The sequence below is a fragment of the Stigmatopora argus genome, chromosome 9, assembly GCF_051989625.1.
Source record: "Stigmatopora argus isolate UIUO_Sarg chromosome 9, RoL_Sarg_1.0, whole genome shotgun sequence".
NCBI classification, from domain to species: Eukaryota; Metazoa; Chordata; class Actinopteri; order Syngnathiformes; family Syngnathidae; genus Stigmatopora; species Stigmatopora argus.
The window spans coordinates 8,446,900-8,466,272 of record NC_135395.1 but is presented as its reverse complement, the minus strand read 5'-3'; the positions used below and the strand labels follow the sequence as shown (position 1 = coordinate 8,466,272).

Genomic DNA, 19,373 nt, shown 5'->3' with positions numbered 1-19,373 from the left:
AATTATATCTATTTTTTAACCATATATATAGTAGTCATTTTCCATCTCCCGTTGGGTTTGGCTACTACGCAGTTAAGTACATATATACGTACAGAAATAATACTTTATGACTAATGTGTGGCGTCCAAGAGCTAAAATCTTAAGGCTTTTTTTCTTTGAAACATTTTTAAAGTTGTTTCGTAAGGATAACTTTAAAAAACGAAAAAAAGGGTGTGCACAGAAGACTCATCTTTGTGTGATTAAATCACTTTTATTGTTTCTTACAAAATCAAATGGCATCAAAAAGACATGTGCGGCGGGCGGGAAGGACAGACAGACAACATTCGAGTGCGCTATGATGTCATCATGCGAGGAGCGATGCTCATGGACATCAGCTCCTGGAAGAGAAGTTTGCACGCGTAGGGCAAGCGCACCAGCGAGATCTGAAATGAAGACAAAACCCGTGTGAAAAAGAGAAAGGTGAGAGACGTGGGTGCCGACGACCAAATGTTTCACGCTGGCAAGTGTCTTACCTGCGTCTTGTTGCGGCACCCGCGACACTCGTACGTGTGAGTGCGCGTGTTGGCGATGGCCATGAGTCCGCACAGGTTGCACACGTGCACCTGGTAGGGATCGGAAGCCTCGAAGAGACGCTCGCGCAGGAACTGCGCGGCGCCGTGAGCGATCTGACAGTCGCGCTCCATCTCGCCGAAACGCAAGCCGCCGTCCCTGAAAATAGAAAAAAATAGTCAGGCAAAAAGAAATCATTTTGGGCCACGGAAAACTCATTTCCGCCCGTCTTACCGCGAGCGTCCTTCCATGGGCTGCCGGTTGAGGATCTGTACAGGCCCGCGAGCCCTGGAGTGGATTTTGTCGTCCACCATGTGCTTGAGGCGTTGGTAGTAGGTGGGGCCGATGAAGATCTGCGACGTCAGCTTACGGCCCGTGAAGCCGTTGTACAGAACCTGGAAGGGGGTGGGAAAAAAAGCGGGGTCAGTCAACGGGGGTAAAAAAAAAGCAGGAGCCCCACGGCAACGGCGAGCGCTAACGACCTCGTTTCCCCGGAGGTGGTAGCCGTACTCCGAGAGCAGATTGGAGACCTTCTGCACGTTGACGGCGTCGTTGAAGGGCGTGGCGTCGCCGATCTCGCCTTTGTTGGCAGAAACCTGAAAGGAGAAGCCAGCCGTGATCATTTCGCACCTGGCTCGGAGCAAAGGTAGGAGGGCAGGCGGGGCTCACCTTCCCCTGCAGGCACTCGATAAGATGCCCAACGGTCATTCGAGACGGGATGGCGTGAGGGTTGATGATGATGTCCGGCGTGATGCCCTCGCACGTGAAGGGCATGTCCTGCAATGCGAGGGAGTGGTGACGGTGTCCGATCCCTCCCGTCGCCGGCCCTCCCCTTTGTCGTTTACCTCCTGTCTGTACTGGATCCCGCAGGTTCCTTTCTGGCCGTGCCTGCTGGCGAACTTGTCCCCGATCTGAGGGATTCGGACCGAGCGCACCTGGGCCGAGAGGCGGTGGGCGTCAGCTGAGGTGAGGGCGGTCGTCGGCGGCCGTCGGCATTACCCTGATTTTGCAGAACTTGTAGCCCTCCTGGTTGAGAGTGACCATGACCTGGTCCACGATGCCCGTCTCGCTGGTCCGCAGGAAGGTGCTGCAGTCCCTCTTGGTGTAGCGTCGGTTGCTGCAGTCCAGCTCGTCGTCGTTGTCGGGCAGCGTCACCGTCTTGCCGATGATCACGTCCTCGCCGGACACGCGCACGCCCGGGGCGATGAGACCGTCGTCGTCCAGTTTGTCGTAGATGGCGTGCCTCATCCCTGGAAGTAAGCAAGGTGAGCTAAGATAAGCTAAGCTAGCATCATACCATACGCCGCCGGCCCCGGGACGGCTCACCCTGACACGTTTCTTTGGTGGGCTTCTCGAAGATCTCCTCCTGCTCGAAGCCCTTCTTGGACTCCTGTTCCTTGTAGGAGCGATAGAAGACCGAGCGGAAGAATCCGCGGTCCACGGCCGAGCGGTTCATGATGACCGAGTCTTCCTGGTTGTAGCCCGTGTAGGAGGCGATGGCCACGATGGAGTTGATGCCTGTGCGGTCCGGCCCGGCGGCTAACGTTAGCGAGAGGGCGCTGGGCCCGTCGATCGGACGCCCGTACCTGCCGGGAGTTCCCTGAAGCGAAGGTACTCCATGGAGCGCGTGGTGACCAGCGGCTTCTGAGGGTAATACAGGACGTGCGCCAGCGTGTCCATGCGGACGTGGAAATTGGTGATGTAGACGCCCATGGCCTGCTTGCCCATAGCCGACTGGTAGGTGTTCCTGGGAGACTGTGGCGGGGAGAGTGGCTTTCGTTGACAAACGCCGACCCATCAAACGGCGGCGGCGAGCGGACGCGGGCCCCACCTGGTTGTGATCGGGAAAGGGGATGATGGAGGCGCACACCCCCAGGATCATGGACGGGTGGATCTCGCAGTGGGTGTAGGTGGAACAGTACGCCACGCCCTTCTCCTGAAGGTCGTCGGGGGTCATGGCCAGCATCACCGTCTCCTCCTCCAGCGTGTCGATGTACTCCACCACGCCGCTCGCCACCAGGTCTTGCCAACTGCGCGAGGACAACAGACGTCACGGTCATGTCATTTTAGTTGTCATTTGTTTCAATTGTGAGAAATATGATCAAATATGGCGGTGTAGGATCTATAAAATGTTGCATTAAACATATGGATCATTTTGTTACGAGTGCTCGTGCCGGCTCCCGGTCAAAACAGATTCGACCTTTCTCGCCATCAATGGCAGCTCATGTGTTTGTTCATGCCCAAAAATGTTAAGCAATAAACTTCCACGTCACCTGTAGTTGTTGTACTCTCTCTCCTTGAGCTGGTCGATGTGTCTTCTCTTGAGCAAGAGCTTCTGCTTCTCCACGATGAGCAGCGGTCTGCAGATGCGTCCGGCGTCCGTATAGATCCGGATCTCGCGCTCCCGGATGTCTCGAATCATGGACACCTGAAAAAGAGCCGGTGGGTGAGCGACCGCGACCGGGACCGGGAGGAGGAGAGGAGGCCACGGCCCAATTCCACCCACCTCGGACACGATGATGTCCATCTGGCGGCGAAGCTTCCTCAGCGTGTTCATCAGCTGCTCGGGATCCTTGTGGATTCCCACCCAGCAGCCGTTGACGAAGATCTTGGTGGCGCTGCCGTGCGACGTCGGACGACAAACGCAGTCAACCGTCATGCCCGTAACAAGCGCGCCCGTTCGCGTGTGACTGACTCGGCGATGGCGGCGGGCGAGATCTCCTCCAGGTTCTCCATGCTCCACTCTTCCAAGAACTCCAGGATGGGAGAAGGCTGAGAGCCCACGGAGATGTAAGCCATCAGGGCCAGGTTCTTGACCAGACCCACGGCGTGACCCTTGGGGAAACACGCACACAGAGTCAAGATCCACGGGAGCGTTTGTGGCGGTGGGGCGCGTCGTCGCCAACCTCGGGGGTCTCCGCGGGGCACACCATCCCCCACAGGGTGTTGTGCAGCTGCCTGGGCTTGGCCAACTTCCCGTCGCGTCCGATGGGAGAGTTGACGCGCCGCAGGTGGGACAAGGTGGACGCGAAGGTGAGACGGTTCAGCACCTGCGTTCGGACAAAACGGGCCTTCGCAAACGGAGCGCCGGGGCAGGGGCAGGTGACGACGGACCCACCTGGGAGACGCCCGCCCGAGCCTGGTGGGCCTTCTTGACGTCGCCCCAGTTGCCCGTGGCCAGCGAGTACTTGAGTCCGTCCGAGATGATCCGGGTCTTGACGGCCAGCTCCAGGTTGAAGTCTTTCCCCCGGTCGATGAACTTCTGCGCGTAGATGCGGATCTCCTTCAACAGGTTCTTGAACATCCTAACGGGGGACGGGAAGTTTGAGCGCGGGGCGGACGTGGCGCCGAGCGGGGCGGGAAGGCGAGGACGCCCACCCTCTGAAGAGGAAGGCCAGGAGCGGCCCGGCCAAGTCCAGTCTCTTGTTGCCGTAGTGATCTCTGTCATCCAGCTCGCGCCTGCCCAAAGCGGCCAGCAGCAGTCTGTGGACCATGTACCTGAGGACGCAAGGGATCCGTTTTGGCACTAGCCGGGATCGTGAAAGGCGGGGCCGCAACTACGGTCTGGCTGACCCCAGGAAGTAGGCCTTCTTGGTCTCGCAGAAGTCGCTGACGCCGACGTGCGGCAGCATTTCTTTCTGCAGCACTTCTTTGGCGTACTTGATCCTGCGCTCTTTGGTCACCCCCGGCTTGGCTCCTCTCGAGCCGATGAAGTTCAAGGCCACGTTCTGCTCCTGGATGACGAAGGCTTCGTCCAGCGACGGCTTCACCATCTCCATCATCTCCGGGTCGTCAAAGTCGTAGATGATGTGCTCCAGGATGTCTCGGTCTGAGACGAAGCCCAGCGCTCGGAAGACGATGATGATGGGGATTTCCTGTCGGATGTACGGCAGCGTGGAGACGATCCTCTGGCCGATGGCGCTCTTCTTCACGCCCTGCGAGATCAAACGCGGCGAAAGACAAGTCAATCCCCCGAAACTGGCTTGAAAAGTTCACGTCGACCTACCTGGCCTCCACGCGCCATCATGCTGACCCAGATGGTGCTGGTGGGCCGCGACGAGTTCTCCAAGCAGGAACGGCACTCGCCTGTGAAGGCGTACTTGGAGTCCTTCTTGGCGAACACGTACACCGTGTTGGTGGCCATCTTCTCCTGAGCGATCAGCACCTGCACGTTGGCGCAAGAGGCTCGGACGGCGTTCCAAAATGGGGAAAATTCCCCGGACGGCACTTCAAAATGGAGAAAATCCCACATGCGTCGTACCTTCTCGGAGCCGTTGATGATAAAATAGCCCCCCGGGTCCAGCGGGCACTCGTTGAGCTCGCACAGATCACGGTCGGTCAAGCCGCTGAGCAGGCAGTAGGTGGAGCGCAGCATGATGGGAATCTTGCCGATGAAGGTCTTCTGGTGCTGCGTCTGCAGCTGGTCTTCTCCCTCCTTGATGATGGTCTTGGTGATGTCCACGTACAAGGGGGCCGAGTACCTGGGGGCGAGGGAGGGGCGTAACTCCAGACCGGCGAAGAAGAGGACAGACGGGCGGGCGGACCTACGTGAGGTTTCGCAGTCGGGCCTCGTTGGGCATCATGGGAGACGGGGCGCCGTCTCGTTCCCAGTGCGTGGGCTTGGACAAGTAGATCTGCTCGAACTTCAGCAGGTAACGAGGCTGCCGCATAGGGTTCGCTTGTTAGCGCACCAAAATAGGACGTCTAGCAATGGTAAGTCAACTTTTTGGGCCAAAAAAACTGGTGAGATCTAGTTGGCATTGAGGTGGTCTTATAGGTCTTGACCGTGGCTAGCGGAAGAGCCCCCCTTACCGGTTCTTCCACCTCCCCCGATGTGTGCTGGGCTTCAGCCTGCAGGTCGATGGGCGGCGCGTCCTCCACAATCCTCTGGACCGACATTTGGATGAACTCGTCGAAGGAATCCAGCTGCTGCCGCACCAAACCTTTCTCGTCAAAATAGGAGCTGCAAAGCGTTGCGGGGACAAACGTTAAGCACCCCGTCGGATGGGTTGCGCGCGGATCTTTGGTTCACCTGATGACGATCCAGCAGGCTTCCTGCCACAGATCGGGCGTGATCTCGTCGTCGTCCTCATCGTACTGGTTATCTGAACACACACACATTGCACGCCAGTTTGTGACATTTGGTGACACGTGTTCATGTATTTGTTTCACTATATTGTGAATAACAGAAGTTGAAGTCGTTTGGTCCTATCAACTTGATTGCTAAACTTGTAGGTTGGAGCCAAAGTGTGTCGTAGTTTACGGACGGAACAAATTTGTTAAAAGCGGCCAGCTGCTTAATATTTTCGATTTTATTGAGTCTAATTTTACCGTATTATTGGTTCAGAATACTTGTGGGTTTCCCAGTCATAACTTTTAAGCATTCCGTTTTTCTTGTTGTTGTAGTTTTCGCGTGTTTGTTGATCTGTGGACCACCCTAGTTTGATATTACTGCGGTGAAGTGTCGTCTTAATGGATTTTAGTACTTTCTTCATATATGAATCTAAACAAAACAAGCTGAAAGTACTCGGTAATACTTGGGCTGTCAAATTGCCCTTTGGGAAGACTTTTGGCAGAACGTCCTGCTTTTGGTACCTCGACTAAATCGGACAAATTGCTGCTTTCCAGACGATGCACATTAGGGAAAAAAGATAAAGATAACGGCGTCCACTTCACTTTACAACGCGTTGTTCGGTGCTATCTTTAGCTTTGCTAGCGTTTGTTGAGACAATGCTAAGAGAAGGTTAGCTTAGCGGCTAGCTATCGTGTTAATGAATTAAAGGGGCGCTGGTTCTTTCTCGTCAATGTAAGAAAAAAACCTAGTTGAGCAGCTCACCTTCGTCCTGGTCGTACATTTGAAGACCCCCTCAGTCAAAAAGACAGGCAAAACACAATACACAAAAGGAGATTTGTCGGAGCAGACGCCGCCACTGCGCGCTCCTTCTTTTTCTTGATCTGGTGAGCTGTGGCAAAACAAAAAAAAGGTGCATTAGCGCCATCTATCGGAAGGGAGTGTCAGAAAGGCAGGACATTTTAAAAACAAAGCCAAAAAACGTGACATAATACGTACTGATTATTCTGGTACTATTTTATTTGATTGAAAAGAATAATTAACACTCAGAATTTTGATTCGACCATTTTCACTATCCTTTCATTGTAGGCGCATCTTTATTTTAGGAAAAGCTGACTTCTTTATTTATTATATTCATGTAAAAATTGGCAAATTATTTAAGTACTATACATCTTATTACATTTCCGAGTAGAAATGAATTGTAAATTTACGGCCATCAACAGGTGTATTCAATATGAATTTCCTTCTTTTACTAACTACCACAACACATACTCTGTAACCTGGGCTGGTAGTGAATGAGTTAAACTTTGAATAGATGTCCACTGCAAAGCTTAATCCTGTTTTGATCTTTCTTGGCTCTTTTGTTCCCCTTTTTTCGCCCCGTCACGTTCCGCTACGTGGCACAGAGACGCTATTTTTGGCGGTCCACGGCGAATTTCAAGACCGAGGCCTCCGTAAAGTCGAATGGCGATGAAGCTCACGTGGTCGCCAGACGCCCGATTCCCACGCCGGCTGGCCGGCCAACGGACAGACACGAACGCAGCAAAGTTGTTGTCGCGTCACGTGTTTTGTCTGAGCGCGTTGTTGTGGTGGCGTTTTCGCGCTGGCTCAGCGGACGGCGTTGATCCCCAGATTAGACGCGCACAAAAAAGTCGTCGCAACATGGCGGGCGCTCGGGTATATGAAGTGTTATACGCGGGCCGCTCGGCGCTCCCAGCTCGCTCGCTCTCATCAACCCGTCGCCATGTGGCGCGCGCTCCTGCTCTCCGTCTGCGCCGCGGCGGTCGCCCTCCGCACAGGTGAGTTTTCGTCAAACGTCAGGAGGAATCCGACGGGCCAAACGTTTCAACCGTCCTTCCGCTTTTCAGATGCTGATGACAAATCCGCCTTCTTCAGAAGGGTGAGAAACGTCCAAGTTTAGGGAGCTCGCCAGGCCATTCCCATCTTCATTAACGTTTGTCTGGTTTGTCTGTCTTCTGTCGGCAGCCTCATTGCAGCGACACCACCTCGTCCCGAGCGTGCCCGCTGGACTACTCGCCCGTGTGCGGGAGCGACGGCGTCACGTACCCCAACGAATGCGCTCTGTGCGTCCGCAGACTGGAGTGAGTTGGCCGTCGGCACGGTTAAAATGTCGTCTCACTGACGGGAACATAAGCAAAGCATTCAGAATAATCAACAGTGATAGTGCAGTGAGATAATAAGAAAGGCCTTCCGATTTTTTTTTTTTCACTAAATAAATTTGGCGCCCCTTTCAGTAGGTGGGGCCTTTGACAACCGCCTGATTCGCCTAAGCTGAGGGTCAGCACTGATGTAGAACCCGATGCTAGGACAAACAAATAGAAAGTCGTCTATTTGTTGAGGGCTCGGATTCATTTTGTTGCTTTACTACTTGAATTAGTCTCATTTGGATCAAAGAAAGTGATTGGAGCGTGAATGATTAGCGCTACAAAGTACGTACATTTTTATGTTGCTGAATGGAGGTGGACTTTGTTGGCAAAATAATGCGGAATGCCGAAAGGCCATTTTATTGACATACTTTAGATGTCGCTTTTGCAATTTCTGGCCTCTTGTTACATTGTTACATCTTCCTGTTTTTTCCATGGGTATTTCATTTGGGACTGCTTTAAATGATTGTTGTCATTTTTTACAGCACCCCACACAGACATACTCCTGTCATCTGACCTTGTGTGTGTGTGTGTGTGTGTGTTTGTGTGTTTGTGTGCGTGCAGAGAGAAGAAGTTGGACATTGTGATCGTGAAGGACGGCCCCTGCTGATGACATGGCATGTTTTTTTTTTCATTGTATTCGCTCCCGCAGGCGTTTGTCCATTTTTCACAGCGTACCTTCAAAGAAGAATGCCCGTTTTTTCTGCTCTTTTTTCCTCAACCAACCAAGAAAGAATTGAAATGTGAGGAATTGTATCAAAACGAAATAAAGGATGTTTAGCAAAAGCCCTCTTGTCAGACTCCACCCCTTCTACCGTAGCAACCTGTGATTGGATCCCACTGATTTTGTGACGAATGAAATTAATTTGAACAGTGTAACTTTATTTAATTTGACATTAGGATTATTTTCTGCCCAAATTTGATATATTTCTATTGTCTGCCAACATTTCATTTCCCTATACATCCTTTTTACTTATTTGTGCATTTTCATTTGCAAAAACCATTTTTTTGCCGCGTGCACGGGAGCTAACGATGCTAATTGGCCCAGGTACGATGAGTATTAGCGGAGCCTAAGGGGAACTCGTCGTGTCCCGTTCGAGAGCGACTTCCTCATTTTGTTTTGATGTGCGATACGGTATTTTCCCAGACACTTCCTTTTTCCTGCCCAAACGCCTCGCCATTGTCTTAGGAGGAAAGGGAAGGAAACGCCCGAGGCGCTCGCTCGCACGCCGTTAACTGGCTCCGCTCTCTCGCCGGGTTAGCAAAAGAGCGAGTGTGAAAAAGTCTTGTTTTGAATGCAAATGAAGGCATCACCTGGCGTTCGTCAACACTAGACGTCAAAGTCAAAAACGATTGGACGTTTGAAACTGTCAATGGCAGTCAGTGGGTTAACTTATTTACCCCAAAATAGGGCCCATAGGAGCATCTTGCTTATTCATAAGTAGTCTATGAGTTAACAAGGTGACCTGAAATGCCCCACAAGAAACAGGAAATGAGTGCAAATTTACAGGAAGTGACGCATGGGAGAAATCAGAGCACCCCCTGTAAGTTTTAAAGAAATTGCATCTTCCAATCTAGTCTGAAGTGCGCTCAAGTGTTGCCACCAGTATAGAGGGATCTGTCTTGTTTTCCTCCCATTTGCCTGTTTTCTTTTGAAAGAACCGGAAGCAGCGCGCCTGGCTAATAGCGCCGCTTGACATCGGCGCACCCGAATAGACGGACGGAGGGGAGGGGAGGGAGGTCTCGACCCGACCCAGCAAAAGAACGGACTGACAAGTTCGCCACAACTGTCGGAATTTCCAAGCCGAGGCTGACGAGACGAGACCTCAAGTAAGTGTGAACGTATCTTCCGCATCCGATTCGGTTCTGGTTTACCTTGGGGATAAAAAGCGGGCACCTTCCACTTGTTTTTCTTGTGATGACAGCTTCACTTTTGGCTTTTCATGCTCACACTGACTTCTGCTTCCACTCGTTTTATTGACTCGAGTCATGTTGGTGACTCGTTAAAATTCCCGTGCAGGTTTTGTGGTCCGGTCCGGTCCAGTTTGGGTGCGCTTGGACCGGGTCGCAGGTCTTTCCTGACTGATGGACTTCTTGTTGTATTCTGTTGTATTCTACGCATTTCTTGTGTATTTTACTCCAGTAGCATCCCCGAACCATTCAAATGTGATCAAAACAAAACAGCCGACCAGAGTTTTACTTACTACGACGACTAGGGGGCGCACGCGCATTGTAGCGGTTTCAGGACTGAACTCAATAGACTTTTTAAATTTTTCATTTGAAGTTCCCTTCCTGAAAATGATCCTTTTATTCCATAACAACATTCAAAGGACCATTTTTTTACCAAACGCCATGTGATCCAGTCATTGGTTGGGCCAATTGTGGCAAAGATAATCTATTGTTTCCTCTTTGTCTTGGAAAAAAAAGCACTTGTGTATTATTACAGGCTGGAGGCTACACTAGTGTGCTATTACAGGCTGAAAGCTGCCCCCTGCTGGCTAACATGCAAAACGCTGCAATTCATATCTTATGTAGTTCCTTCCTTCCTGCCCTCTATATTGGGTAAATCGTAACGTAGTGGCAACCCAGGCACCAATAAGTCTGCAATTGAAATAAAAAAAATGCTCTATATTTTGATATACTTTGGAAAAAAAAGTAAGCGAGTTCTAAAAGAAGAGCGGGAAGGAAGCCGAGACCTTCTTTTCCTTGACCGGCGTGCACACAGTAAGAGGATGTCGGAAGGCGCAGTTTTCCTGTCCAAAACTTCCTGACGACGTCATAGCCACCCGCCAGCCCGCCACTTCCTGTTTCCCTTTGACGGACACGCGTGATCTCAAAGGTGCAACGCTCCAGCCTTTCTTTCAAGAAACAAATATAAGCGCATACATTCCCTACACACTTGTGAATATTGACTGAAAATCCCGGCACTTTGTCAGACGTCGCTACGGTAACGCGTCCGGATGACATGGAAACGGAGAGAGGACGCTCGGGGTCACGTGACGGAGCGGGCGGGTGCGACAAAAACTTCTTTTGTGTCGCCCACGTCGGCTGACAACACCGGGCTTGTACTGACAATAGCCTTCTTGTGTCGGCGGCGGCCGGCGCGCCATCGAGGGAAGGCCGGCATCCCAACGTAACCGGGGCAATCCGATACGAGGGTGCCGGCGGAATCCACTTTTTGGGCCGAGCGCCAACGGTCAAATGGGAAGCGAGTTCCCCGACTAAACGCACAACTTTTACGCTTCCTAAAAATTGGACGGCGCGCGGACCTGGCATCAATGTCGTGAAATTATTATTATTTTTCCTACGTTTCTTCAGATTTTTCTTTTGCGCTCACAGGCGATGGATCGCCGCGTCCGGTGACGCTCCGGCCATGGTCGTCGCGTCGACGCTGGACGCTAACACGGCGGTGGAAACGCTTCTGGCCGCCATCCACCTGGAGAGGTGAAGGTCGCCGTAATCGGGGGCGACGTCCCGATTTGGCAAGAATACAAAACGGCGGCCATCCCGTCGCCCGCAGGTACCGGGCCTCCTTCCAGAGAGCCGGCCTCCTGTCGGCCGCTGACGCGGTCCACTTGGATCACGACGCCCTGGTAAGCCTGGGGATCACGGCCACCGGACATCGCAAACGGATCCTGGGACTCCTGTCGCGCGTCCAGAGACGGGACGCCCGGACGGACGATCGCGCAGCGTGGCCCGAGGAAGGCCGGTCCCCCGAGGCGGCCTCCACGCCCAAGCCGGTGCCCAAACCCAGAACCGTTTTCAACCGGCGTCGCACGGCGCCGGTCGACTTTCGCCCCGGCGCCGCGGACGCTGGCCCGTCCCCGGAACGGAGGCTCTCCCGGGAGTCGGGCCACTTCCCCATCTTAGACGGCGTAAACTCGCCTCCATGGAGTCCCCGTCGGCGGGAGGAGGCGGCGCCCTCGAATGCGTCGGGCGTCTCTCTGCCGCCCGTTCCGCCGAGGCTGGCCCGGAAGGTCCCGACCCCCGAGGGGCCTCCTTCTCCCGGGGGGGCGCACCACGAGCCGTCGTTTTCCGCCACGCTCACGACGTCGACTTCGTCCGCCGAGATGGAGACGACCGGCGACGATATCTACTGGGGCGCCGCGGCCTCGGCCCCTCCCGCGCCCGGCGAAGGGAACGGGAGAGACAGGTGCGTCCGCCGAATCGCTCGCCGGATGACGCCTATCCGTCTGAGCCCCGAATCCCGTCGGCAGCGGAGGGGCTTTGAGCCGCCACTCCTCGGGATCGGCCAGAGGTGAGTACGGCCGCGCCAGGGAGGTGACGCGGCAAGAAAACATCTACGCCTTTGCGCAAGCAGACGAGCCCGCCGAGTCGGACGACGTCATCGGCCCCTACTGCGAAAGCCCCTTTCAAAGAATCGGAGTCGAGGACGGCGGGTAACGAGTGACTTTTTGCCGCGGGGAAGCCCGTGCCTACGAGCTTTTTTTTGTTTCCCGCGCACAGCTCCGGCAGCGGGCCGCCCCCGGATGGCGACGAGGACCAGACCATCTCGCCGTACGCCAGCTACGCCTCTGTGGGCGACAGGGCCACGCCCATTATCAGCGGTTGGCTGGACAAACTCTCGCCGCAGGGGTGCGTTTTAGAGAGTTTTATGCGCAAACTGGGATGGCTTTTATTTACGCTGACCCTGGCCCCGCTTTTTGAACGCAACTGGGCCACAACCAATGAGAATCAGTTCTGCCGCTAAGCTGACTACGCCTCAATTTCAGGAACTACGTTTTCCAGAAGCGCTTTGTCAAGTTTGATGGAAAAAATCTCACTTACTTTGGAAACGAGAAGGTGAGCTTCCGATCCCGGTCCGGGACGTCCGTCTCTATCTTCGAGCCGTCATCCGTGTCTCCTTCAGGACGCGTACCCAAAAGGAGTGGTCCCGTTGGCCGCCATCCAAATGGCCCGTCCTTCTAAAGACAACAAATTTGAAATAGTGACCAGTCGGCGCATCTTTGTATTTAAGGCCGATAACGAGGGTAGGCGTGGGTGCGCGTGGGAGAAGCGCCGGGTGACGCGTAACCGACTGGCTGTCTTTGGACTTACCGCGTCAGCGCTGAGGCGGCGTTGGATGTCCACGCTGCAGGACCACGTTCGAGACCAGCTGGTGTTCGGCAGAGGCTGGTTGGGCCCCGGCCCTCACTGTCAGAAGCACGGCTTTCTGGAGCTGAAAGGAACCAAGTCCAAAGTTTACGTGGCCATCAACACGGAGCAGATTTGGCTATACAAGAGCCAACAGGTGAGGTCAACGGGACCCCCAAAAGTGGCAGCATTTCAAAGCCCGTGTCTTCTCGGCGGACAGTGCTTTCGCGCGGGGATCGGCATCGCCGCCATCGAGGCCCGCGGCGCCACCATTCGGGACGGCAAGCACAGAAGTTTTGACCTCATCACGCCCTACAGAACCTTCAGGTGCGTCACCCGGACGGGTCCGTCGTCCGGAGCACCCCGGGCGACCATCCCGTGCGCTCTGCCCACCCAGCTTGACGGCCGACTCGGATCGGGAGAAGCGCGACTGGACGGAGGCTCTCCGGGACGCCATCGCCGAGACCCTGTCCGACTACGAGGTGGCGGAGAAGATCTGGTCCAACCGCTCCAACCGCACGTGCGCCGACTGCCGGGCCGTCAACCCCGACTGGGCCTCCATCAACTTGTGCGTGGTCATCTGCAAGAACTGCGCCGGTAGGAAATGGATTGGCCGCACAAACGGTTTTGCGTTATCGAGAACTCCGGCGGACTTTGCTAACCATGCGTTGGCAGGCCAACACAGGGGTCTGGGGACCATGGTTTCAAAAGTTCAGAGTCTGAAACTGGACACCAGCGTGTGGAGCAATCAGATCGTTCAGGTGAGAAGGGGTCCGGACGGGGGTCCGAGAAGGAAGGGCTCTTCCACGGGTCTCAGGCGGCGCTCCCGTCGACTCCGCAGCTCTTCATCATGTTGGGGAACGACCGCGCTAACGAGTTCTGGGCGGCCCGCTTGCCCCCGTCGGAAGAGCTGGACTGCGACGCCACGCCGGGCCAGAGACGAGACTTCATCGGACTGAAGTACCGAGAAGGGCGCTTCCGACTGGACCACCCGGCTTTCGCCAGCCAGGAACAGCTTCTCAAGGTAGGGATTTCCAAAATGTTTCCGCTGTTCCTTTGTGGGTATTTTTTTTTAAAATTGCTATCTGTGCATCTACCCACAGGTTTTGTGTTCGGCAGTCTCGGAACACACGCTCCTCAAAACCGTCACGCACATCTTCTCCGAGGCCATAGAGTATCGGCTGACCGCCGACTCTCGGGGGAAAGGAGCGACCCCAGACCCGCTGGATCCGTACCCGGCCTCCGGTGAGAACCGATGTCTTGTGGTCGTGAGCGTAATACGACCGAAAGCCGTCTCCGCCACGCTTCCTGGCAGATCCCGCCGTCTATGACGAGATCATGAAGACGGTCCTGCACTCGGGTTTCCTCTTCAAGGCCAATTGCGCCAGCAAGGGGACGCTTTCCCGCAGATCTGGAGAAGGTGGGACTCATGGCGTCGCAGTCCGGCGGAGTATTTGATTATTGGTTATGACTTCCTCTTTTTGGAGCCGCCGCAGACTTCCAGAAGTTCTGGTGCACCGTGGATCGATCGCTTCTTTTCTACCCGTCGGAAGGATCGGCGGAATCGTGCATGGAGATCGGCCTGAAGGACGTGCTGTGTTTGGGAGTCGGCCGACCCGACTCGCCCGACGGTTTCGTAGACAGGTGAGGAGGTCTGGGCCTCGGGTCGTCGGGAGGCTGGAGGCGGGGCCGCCATCCACCGGCTGCTTTTGGCTGCAGGTTCCGCTACACCTTTGAGTTGTATTTGACATCGGACAAAGTCTATCAGTTTGGCGTGGAGACGGCCGAGGCTCTGCACACCTGGACCAGTTCCATCGGGAAGGTCGGCCACACTCGATCTGGCTCTGGGAACCCGGGAGAGAACCGCCGGTTTCCTTGCTCTGCAGGCCGCCACGCCGCTGAGCTGCCATTGCCTGCTCGCTCGGGAGTTTGAGCGCGTCGGACGCCTGCGCTACCGGGCCATGTTGGACCCTCGGCAGTGGAAGGAGGCGCACTTTGTCCTGCAAAAGTCCAACCTCTTCATCTGCCCCCGAAACGACGGCGCCGCCGAAGACATCGTCAACCTGAAGCGCCTGCAGGAGCTCAGTCGGTGTCCGTCCGAGGCGGGTCTTTCGGGGGTTTCGGGTTCCCGCCCGGCTTACCGTTTGTCTCCAAGGCGTGACTTCGGAAAACCTGGACCACGAGAAGAAAGACGTCCTGGTTTTGGTGGAGAAGGGACGGTGAGCGGCTTCGAGCGCTTCTTTCCGTCTCCTCGCCGCGTTCTGACTTTGCCGCGACGTGGTGTCAGGACGTTCCACCTGCGGGGCGTCGGCCGCGCCGACTTCGGGTTGTGGTACGCCGACATCCAACGGGCCGGAGGCGGGAAAGGCGACGCGCTGCGCGAGCAGCAGCTGAGCAGGAACGACATCCCCATCATCGTGGACAGCTGCATAGCCTTCATCACGCAGTACGGTGAGTTAAGGAGGGGGCGGGGTCCGGGGGCAGGGTCCGGGTCCCGGGACCTTCTTAGCCGTGGCGCGGCCACCCGCAGGTCTGGGCCACGAGGGGATTTACCGCAAGAACGGAGCCAAGTCCCGAATCAAACTGCTCATGGAGGAGTTCCGGCGAGACGCCCGGCGAGTCAAACTGCGCATCGGAGACCACTTCATCGAGGACGTCACGGACGTCCTCAAGCGCTTCTTCCGGGAAATCGACGACCCCGTCTTCGTGGCCGATCTCCATCCGCTGTGGCAGGAGGCGGCGAGTGAGTGGCTCGCTCGGTCGGTGGGCTCTGGGCGCCATTGGCCGGGTTCTCCCAGAAACGCCCCCCGATCTGTTTTTCCCTCAGAGATCAAGCTGAAAGGTTCCAGGTTAGACCGCTACAAGGAGATCATCCGGACGCTTCCGCGGGTCAACAGGATGACTCTGGCGTCGCTGGTCAGCCACCTCTACAGGTGGGTCGCCGGTCTGACCGGCCGGCGGCGTGACGCCATCTTCACCCGTTTCTCCTTTTAGAGTGCAGAAATGCGCCAACCTGAACCAGATGTGCACCAAGAACCTGTCGCTGCTCTTCGCGCCCAGCCTCTTCCAGACGGACGGCAAAGGGGAACACGAGGTGAAGATTGTGGAAGATCTGATCGACAACTACCTGTGCATCTTCGACGTGAGTTCCAACGGCGCCCCCAGAGTCCGTTTGGGGAGCCCTCGCCCACGCGTCTGTCTCTCTCCGGGTCAGATCGACGAGGAGCACCAGAACCAGATGGAGTTGGAGATCAGCCTCATCACCTCCTGGAAGGACACACAAGTAAGTGGCGGCCATCACGGGCGGGATCTGAGCGCCGAGAGTTAGCGCCGAGAGTCAGCGCCACGCTCGCCCGTACTCAGTTATCTCAGGCGGGAGATCTGATCATCGAGGTCTACCTGGAGACCAAGACGCCCGACAGCTGCATTACGCTAAAAGTAATACGCGCCCGCCGCGTGCTGTCGTTAGCGCGACGACGCCCTTTAGACCACCCATCATTTAAATTCCCAGGTGTCGCCCAACATGTGCGCCGAGGAGCTGACCAATCAGGTTCTCTACATGAGAAACGTCCCCGCCGGAGACAGGGACGTCTGGATGACCTTTGAGGTCATCGAGGACGGCCAGCTGGGTGCGTCCCGTCCCTCGCCACGCGTGCTCACCCAGACGGCGTACGAGTAGCGTGTACTGCGCGCCCACAGAACGTCCGTTGCACCCCAAAGAGAAGGTCCTGGAACAAGCGCTGCAGTGGTGCAAGATGGCCGACCCGAGCTCCGCCTACCTGCTGGTGAAGAGGGTCCCCAAAGGAAACGGCATCGACATCTTCACATGTAGGTGGAGCGGTCGGAAATTCACAAGTCTCGCTCAACAACTTGTCTGCATTTTTTCATCACATTACGATTGTAACGTAGCGCAACGCTAATCGGCTCTGCTTGCTAACTCGCCTTCAGCCTACAAGAGCGACCTGATGAAGGTCGGGGTGCTGAGGTGTCGCGAGGAGCCGCCTAAGCTGCTACAGGGAAACAAGTTCCAGGAGAGGAGCTTCCAGATCAAGAAGAACAAACTGCTTCTGCTCAAGGACAAGAAGGTGACGAACGGGGGCGCTACGCTAGAGAGTCTCGGCTCGGGGACGACCCGAGTCCACGTTTTGTCCTCCAGAGCTTGAAAGCGGAGAAGGAGTGGCCACTCAAGAACATGAAGGTCTACATGGGGGTGCGCAGGAAACTCAAAGCTCCGACGAGGTCGTCGCCGCCGTCGCCTCGCACGCAACGCGCGAGCGTGGGCGCTAGGCTAGGCTAGGCTAACGACGCCTTGCGCTCGTAGGTGGGGCTTCACCTTGATGTCACCCAAGCATCAGCTGTAAGTGCGTCGAAGGCCGGTTGCTCGTTAGCGGCGCGCCGCTCACGCCGACGCCTGTGGGCAGGTTCCTGTGTTGTCCGAGCGAAGCCGACTTGTGGGACTGGGTGAGCAGTTTCCTCCGAGCCCAGGTGAGTGTGCGGGCTTCGCGGCGGCGGCGGGACGACGCTCCGCCGAGACGTCGCTCCGCCCCACGGCCTCGCTCTCGCGTCAACAGAACAAGGAGCCGGGGCCCCCCGTCCTGCGACGCCACTCTTCGTCCGACATCGCCAAGCAGAAGTTCGGCACCATGCCGCTGGTGCCCATCCGAGGGGACGAGAGCAACCGCGGCATGCTGTCGGCCAATCAGACGCTGGTAACGGCCGCCTTTTCAAAACGGGCCGAAAAAGAGCCGGCACGATGACGCGGCGTCTTTCCCGTCCGCAGAGGAAGCTTCACGACCGCAGGACGCTGTCCATGTTCTTCGTGAGTTCCCCCAATGTCTTCACGCTCCCGAGCGTTTCCATTGGTCCCACCGCTATTTCTTTTCTCCTCCCCCTTCCCTCGCAGCCGATGAAGGTGCAGCAGGACAGCGCGGAGGAGGGTCGGCAGTCTCCGGAACCGCTCTACGAGGAGGTGGGCGACTTTGGCTTGCAGGTGCTCAAATCCCTGGAGACCAGCTTCCTGTGCGGCAACGAGACGCGAGAGCTCCCGGATCCGCCGCTTCCCGTCGCGCGCTCCGACCCGGAACCGGAAGCGGACCCTCGCCCGCAGGCCGCCTGCACTCCGGCGCAGGAGCTCCTCCTGCGGGAAATGTCCAGCGCCTTCGGGGGCAAGGCCCAATTGGAGGAAGCGGAGGGCATTTCGCTCCTTTGATGGACTTTGAATCTGCCATTGGGGAACTTTTGGAGGCGTGGCCTCGGTGGAATCCACTCCAAGCGACTTCTGCTTTGAATACATTAAATGTTTGGAATGTGGAAGTGTTTTCACCCTTTTGTATCGTGGAAATGATTTCACCATTCAAATGGGGGGTGCTGGAGCCTATCCCAGCTGACTTTGGGCCGCGGCCAGCCAATCGCAAGGCACGAGGAGACGGAGAACCATTCACACTAGAGGCAATTTAGAGTGTCCAATCGGCCTACCGTGCATGTTTTTGGAATGTACCCAGAGAAAACCCACGCAGAACATGCAAACTCCGACCTGGATTTGAACCCAGGACCCCAGGGCTGTGAGGCCGATGCGCTATCCGCTCGCTACTCTTACTATAACTTTTTAAAAAAAGCAAAATCCAAGTCTTTTGGTCTCACTTTTTGAAAAATATGAAACGGACATTCCACCCAATGATAAGCCATTTAAGTTATTGCAATTCAATTGGACTACGCATAGTAGCTTGTGCCCGTGTGGACATCGCCTGAGGGCGTTTAGCCACTTAGGGACAGACTGGAGTGGTTTCAGTTTCCTCGTCTGCGCCAGGGGGGGCCCGGGGTCACGCCGGGTCAGAGGTATCATCTGCGGCCAGGTGTCCGAGCAAGTGACCCGCTTCCGCGGGGTGACCTTGACTGCGGACGGGGCGGGAAGTCACGTACGCCGCCAAGATGCGGGAATTTCTGTTCGATTCTTCAGTGAGGTGGTCAAAATTGGAGGCAAGCAATTCCGTGTGCTGCCGCCTGGGGGCAGCGCGGGACCGGGACGGAGTTGACTCAAGAAAACATGATGCTGAGTCCTCTCATATTGACAAAAGGAAAACTCTCGAAATGTTGTTGACCTTTTCAAAATTGCCAGAACACCAAGTACAGTTCTCTACAGTCAAATTCTTAAAAAATGGTGAGCATGTCTAAAAATGGAAATTACTGTACGGGTATACTTTTACAAGTTAAAAAAAAGACTTTTTGCAGTTTTTTTTAGTGGGCAGGTTAATAAAGCTGAGAAAGGAAGAATAATTAAGATCTACTAAAAGTAGATAGATCGTAATACGTTCTATCAGGTTCATTATTAAGGCTTTTTGGGTGAAATCATGGTCTGCAATCATTTTAAAATCAGGGTGACACCAAAAGTATTTTGTTCATAGTGAATAAAAGGTTTAGAAACATTGCATTTAAGAAAGTGTCATTTTTGATTGGTTTCAAATGAAGGCATAACTAAAACTGGGACGCCACCAATG

General features: G+C 55.3%; 3 protein-coding genes across 6 annotated transcripts; 2 read left to right on the top strand and 1 right to left on the bottom strand.

Moving 5' to 3' along the window:
- Positions 1-230: 230 nt before the first annotated feature.
- Positions 231-16,117, bottom strand: polr2b (RNA polymerase II subunit B). 2 transcript variants are annotated; one of them, XM_077608964.1, is made up of 26 exons: positions 16,007-16,117; positions 12,844-12,964; positions 12,574-12,710; positions 6,386-6,512; positions 5,582-5,654; positions 5,362-5,512; positions 5,098-5,210; positions 4,811-5,030; positions 4,556-4,714; positions 4,123-4,484; positions 3,928-4,047; positions 3,668-3,854; positions 3,456-3,599; positions 3,245-3,384; positions 3,056-3,167; positions 2,823-2,977; positions 2,381-2,579; positions 2,136-2,304; positions 1,876-2,067; positions 1,549-1,799; positions 1,395-1,484; positions 1,219-1,326; positions 1,032-1,145; positions 784-944; positions 513-708; positions 231-422 (listed from the first exon to the last, which is right to left on the bottom strand). In XM_077608964.1, exons 4-26 carry the CDS (start codon positions 6,402-6,404, stop codon positions 333-335), a joined length of 3,525 nt encoding a protein of 1,174 aa, XP_077465090.1. In that variant the 5' UTR covers positions 6,405-6,512; positions 12,574-12,710; positions 12,844-12,964; positions 16,007-16,117; the 3' UTR covers positions 231-332. The 2 variants fall into 2 exon arrangements, with proteins under 2 accessions (XP_077465090.1, XP_077465089.1); XM_077608963.1 differs by lacking the exons at positions 12,574-12,710; positions 12,844-12,964; positions 16,007-16,117 and adding an exon at positions 6,893-7,159.
- On the top strand, positions 7,254-8,571 carry LOC144082109 (putative pancreatic secretory proteinase inhibitor). The gene is made up of 4 exons (XM_077608965.1): positions 7,254-7,419; positions 7,489-7,520; positions 7,607-7,722; positions 8,350-8,571. Exons 1-4 carry the CDS (start codon positions 7,302-7,304, stop codon positions 8,393-8,395), a joined length of 312 nt encoding a protein of 103 aa, XP_077465091.1. The 5' UTR covers positions 7,254-7,301; the 3' UTR covers positions 8,396-8,571.
- Positions 9,454-18,192, top strand: arap3 (ArfGAP with RhoGAP domain, ankyrin repeat and PH domain 3). Of its 3 annotated transcripts, none has more exons than XM_077608961.1 (33): positions 9,454-9,615; positions 11,125-11,229; positions 11,306-11,938; positions 12,003-12,043; positions 12,107-12,185; positions 12,253-12,381; positions 12,519-12,588; positions 12,656-12,776; positions 12,852-13,036; positions 13,100-13,206; positions 13,277-13,476; positions 13,555-13,640; positions 13,721-13,903; positions 13,983-14,124; positions 14,195-14,299; positions 14,376-14,523; positions 14,599-14,701; positions 14,766-14,964; positions 15,035-15,098; positions 15,167-15,330; positions 15,410-15,812; positions 15,874-16,021; positions 16,094-16,162; positions 16,243-16,317; positions 16,391-16,508; positions 16,579-16,707; positions 16,828-16,964; positions 17,036-17,118; positions 17,201-17,236; positions 17,301-17,364; positions 17,451-17,588; positions 17,660-17,698; positions 17,783-18,192. In XM_077608961.1, the coding sequence occupies exons 2-33, from the start codon at positions 11,159-11,161 to the stop codon at positions 18,086-18,088; spliced, it is 4,575 nt and encodes a 1,524-aa protein (XP_077465087.1). In that variant the 5' UTR covers positions 9,454-9,615; positions 11,125-11,158; the 3' UTR covers positions 18,089-18,192. The 3 variants fall into 3 exon arrangements, with proteins under 3 accessions (XP_077465087.1, XP_077465088.1, XP_077465086.1); XM_077608962.1 differs by having other exon boundaries at positions 12,003-12,185; positions 15,410-15,622; positions 15,707-15,812; XM_077608960.1 differs by having other exon boundaries at positions 12,003-12,185.
- Positions 18,193-19,373: the final 1,181 nt, after the last annotated feature.

Excerpts from the sequence above, each read along its gene's own strand:
- arap3 (XM_077608960.1), top strand. The coding sequence starts at position 11,159 with ATGGTCGTCGCGTCGACGCTGGACGCTAACACGGCGGTGGAAACGCTT. Across the intron at positions 11,939-12,002 it reads GAAGGGAACGGGAGAGACAG|CGGAGGGGCTTTGAGCCGCC; the intron begins GTGCGTCCGCCG and ends TCCCGTCGGCAG. Across the intron at positions 16,022-16,093 it reads ACTACCTGTGCATCTTCGAC|ATCGACGAGGAGCACCAGAA; the intron begins GTGAGTTCCAAC and ends TCTCCGGGTCAG.
- polr2b (XM_077608964.1), bottom strand. Across the intron at positions 2,978-3,055 it reads TGGACATCATCGTGTCCGAG|GTGTCCATGATTCGAGACAT; the intron begins GTGGGTGGAATT and ends GCTCTTTTTCAG. Across the intron at positions 1,800-1,875 it reads CACCAAAGAAACGTGTCAGG|GGATGAGGCACGCCATCTAC; the intron begins GTGAGCCGTCCC and ends GCTTACTTCCAG.
- LOC144082109 (XM_077608965.1), top strand. The coding sequence starts at position 7,302 with ATGAAGTGTTATACGCGGGCCGCTCGGCGCTCCCAGCTCGCTCGCTCT. Across the intron at positions 7,521-7,606 it reads AATCCGCCTTCTTCAGAAGG|CCTCATTGCAGCGACACCAC; the intron begins GTGAGAAACGTC and ends TTCTGTCGGCAG. Across the intron at positions 7,723-8,349 it reads CTGTGCGTCCGCAGACTGGA|AGAGAAGAAGTTGGACATTG; the intron begins GTGAGTTGGCCG and ends GTGTGCGTGCAG.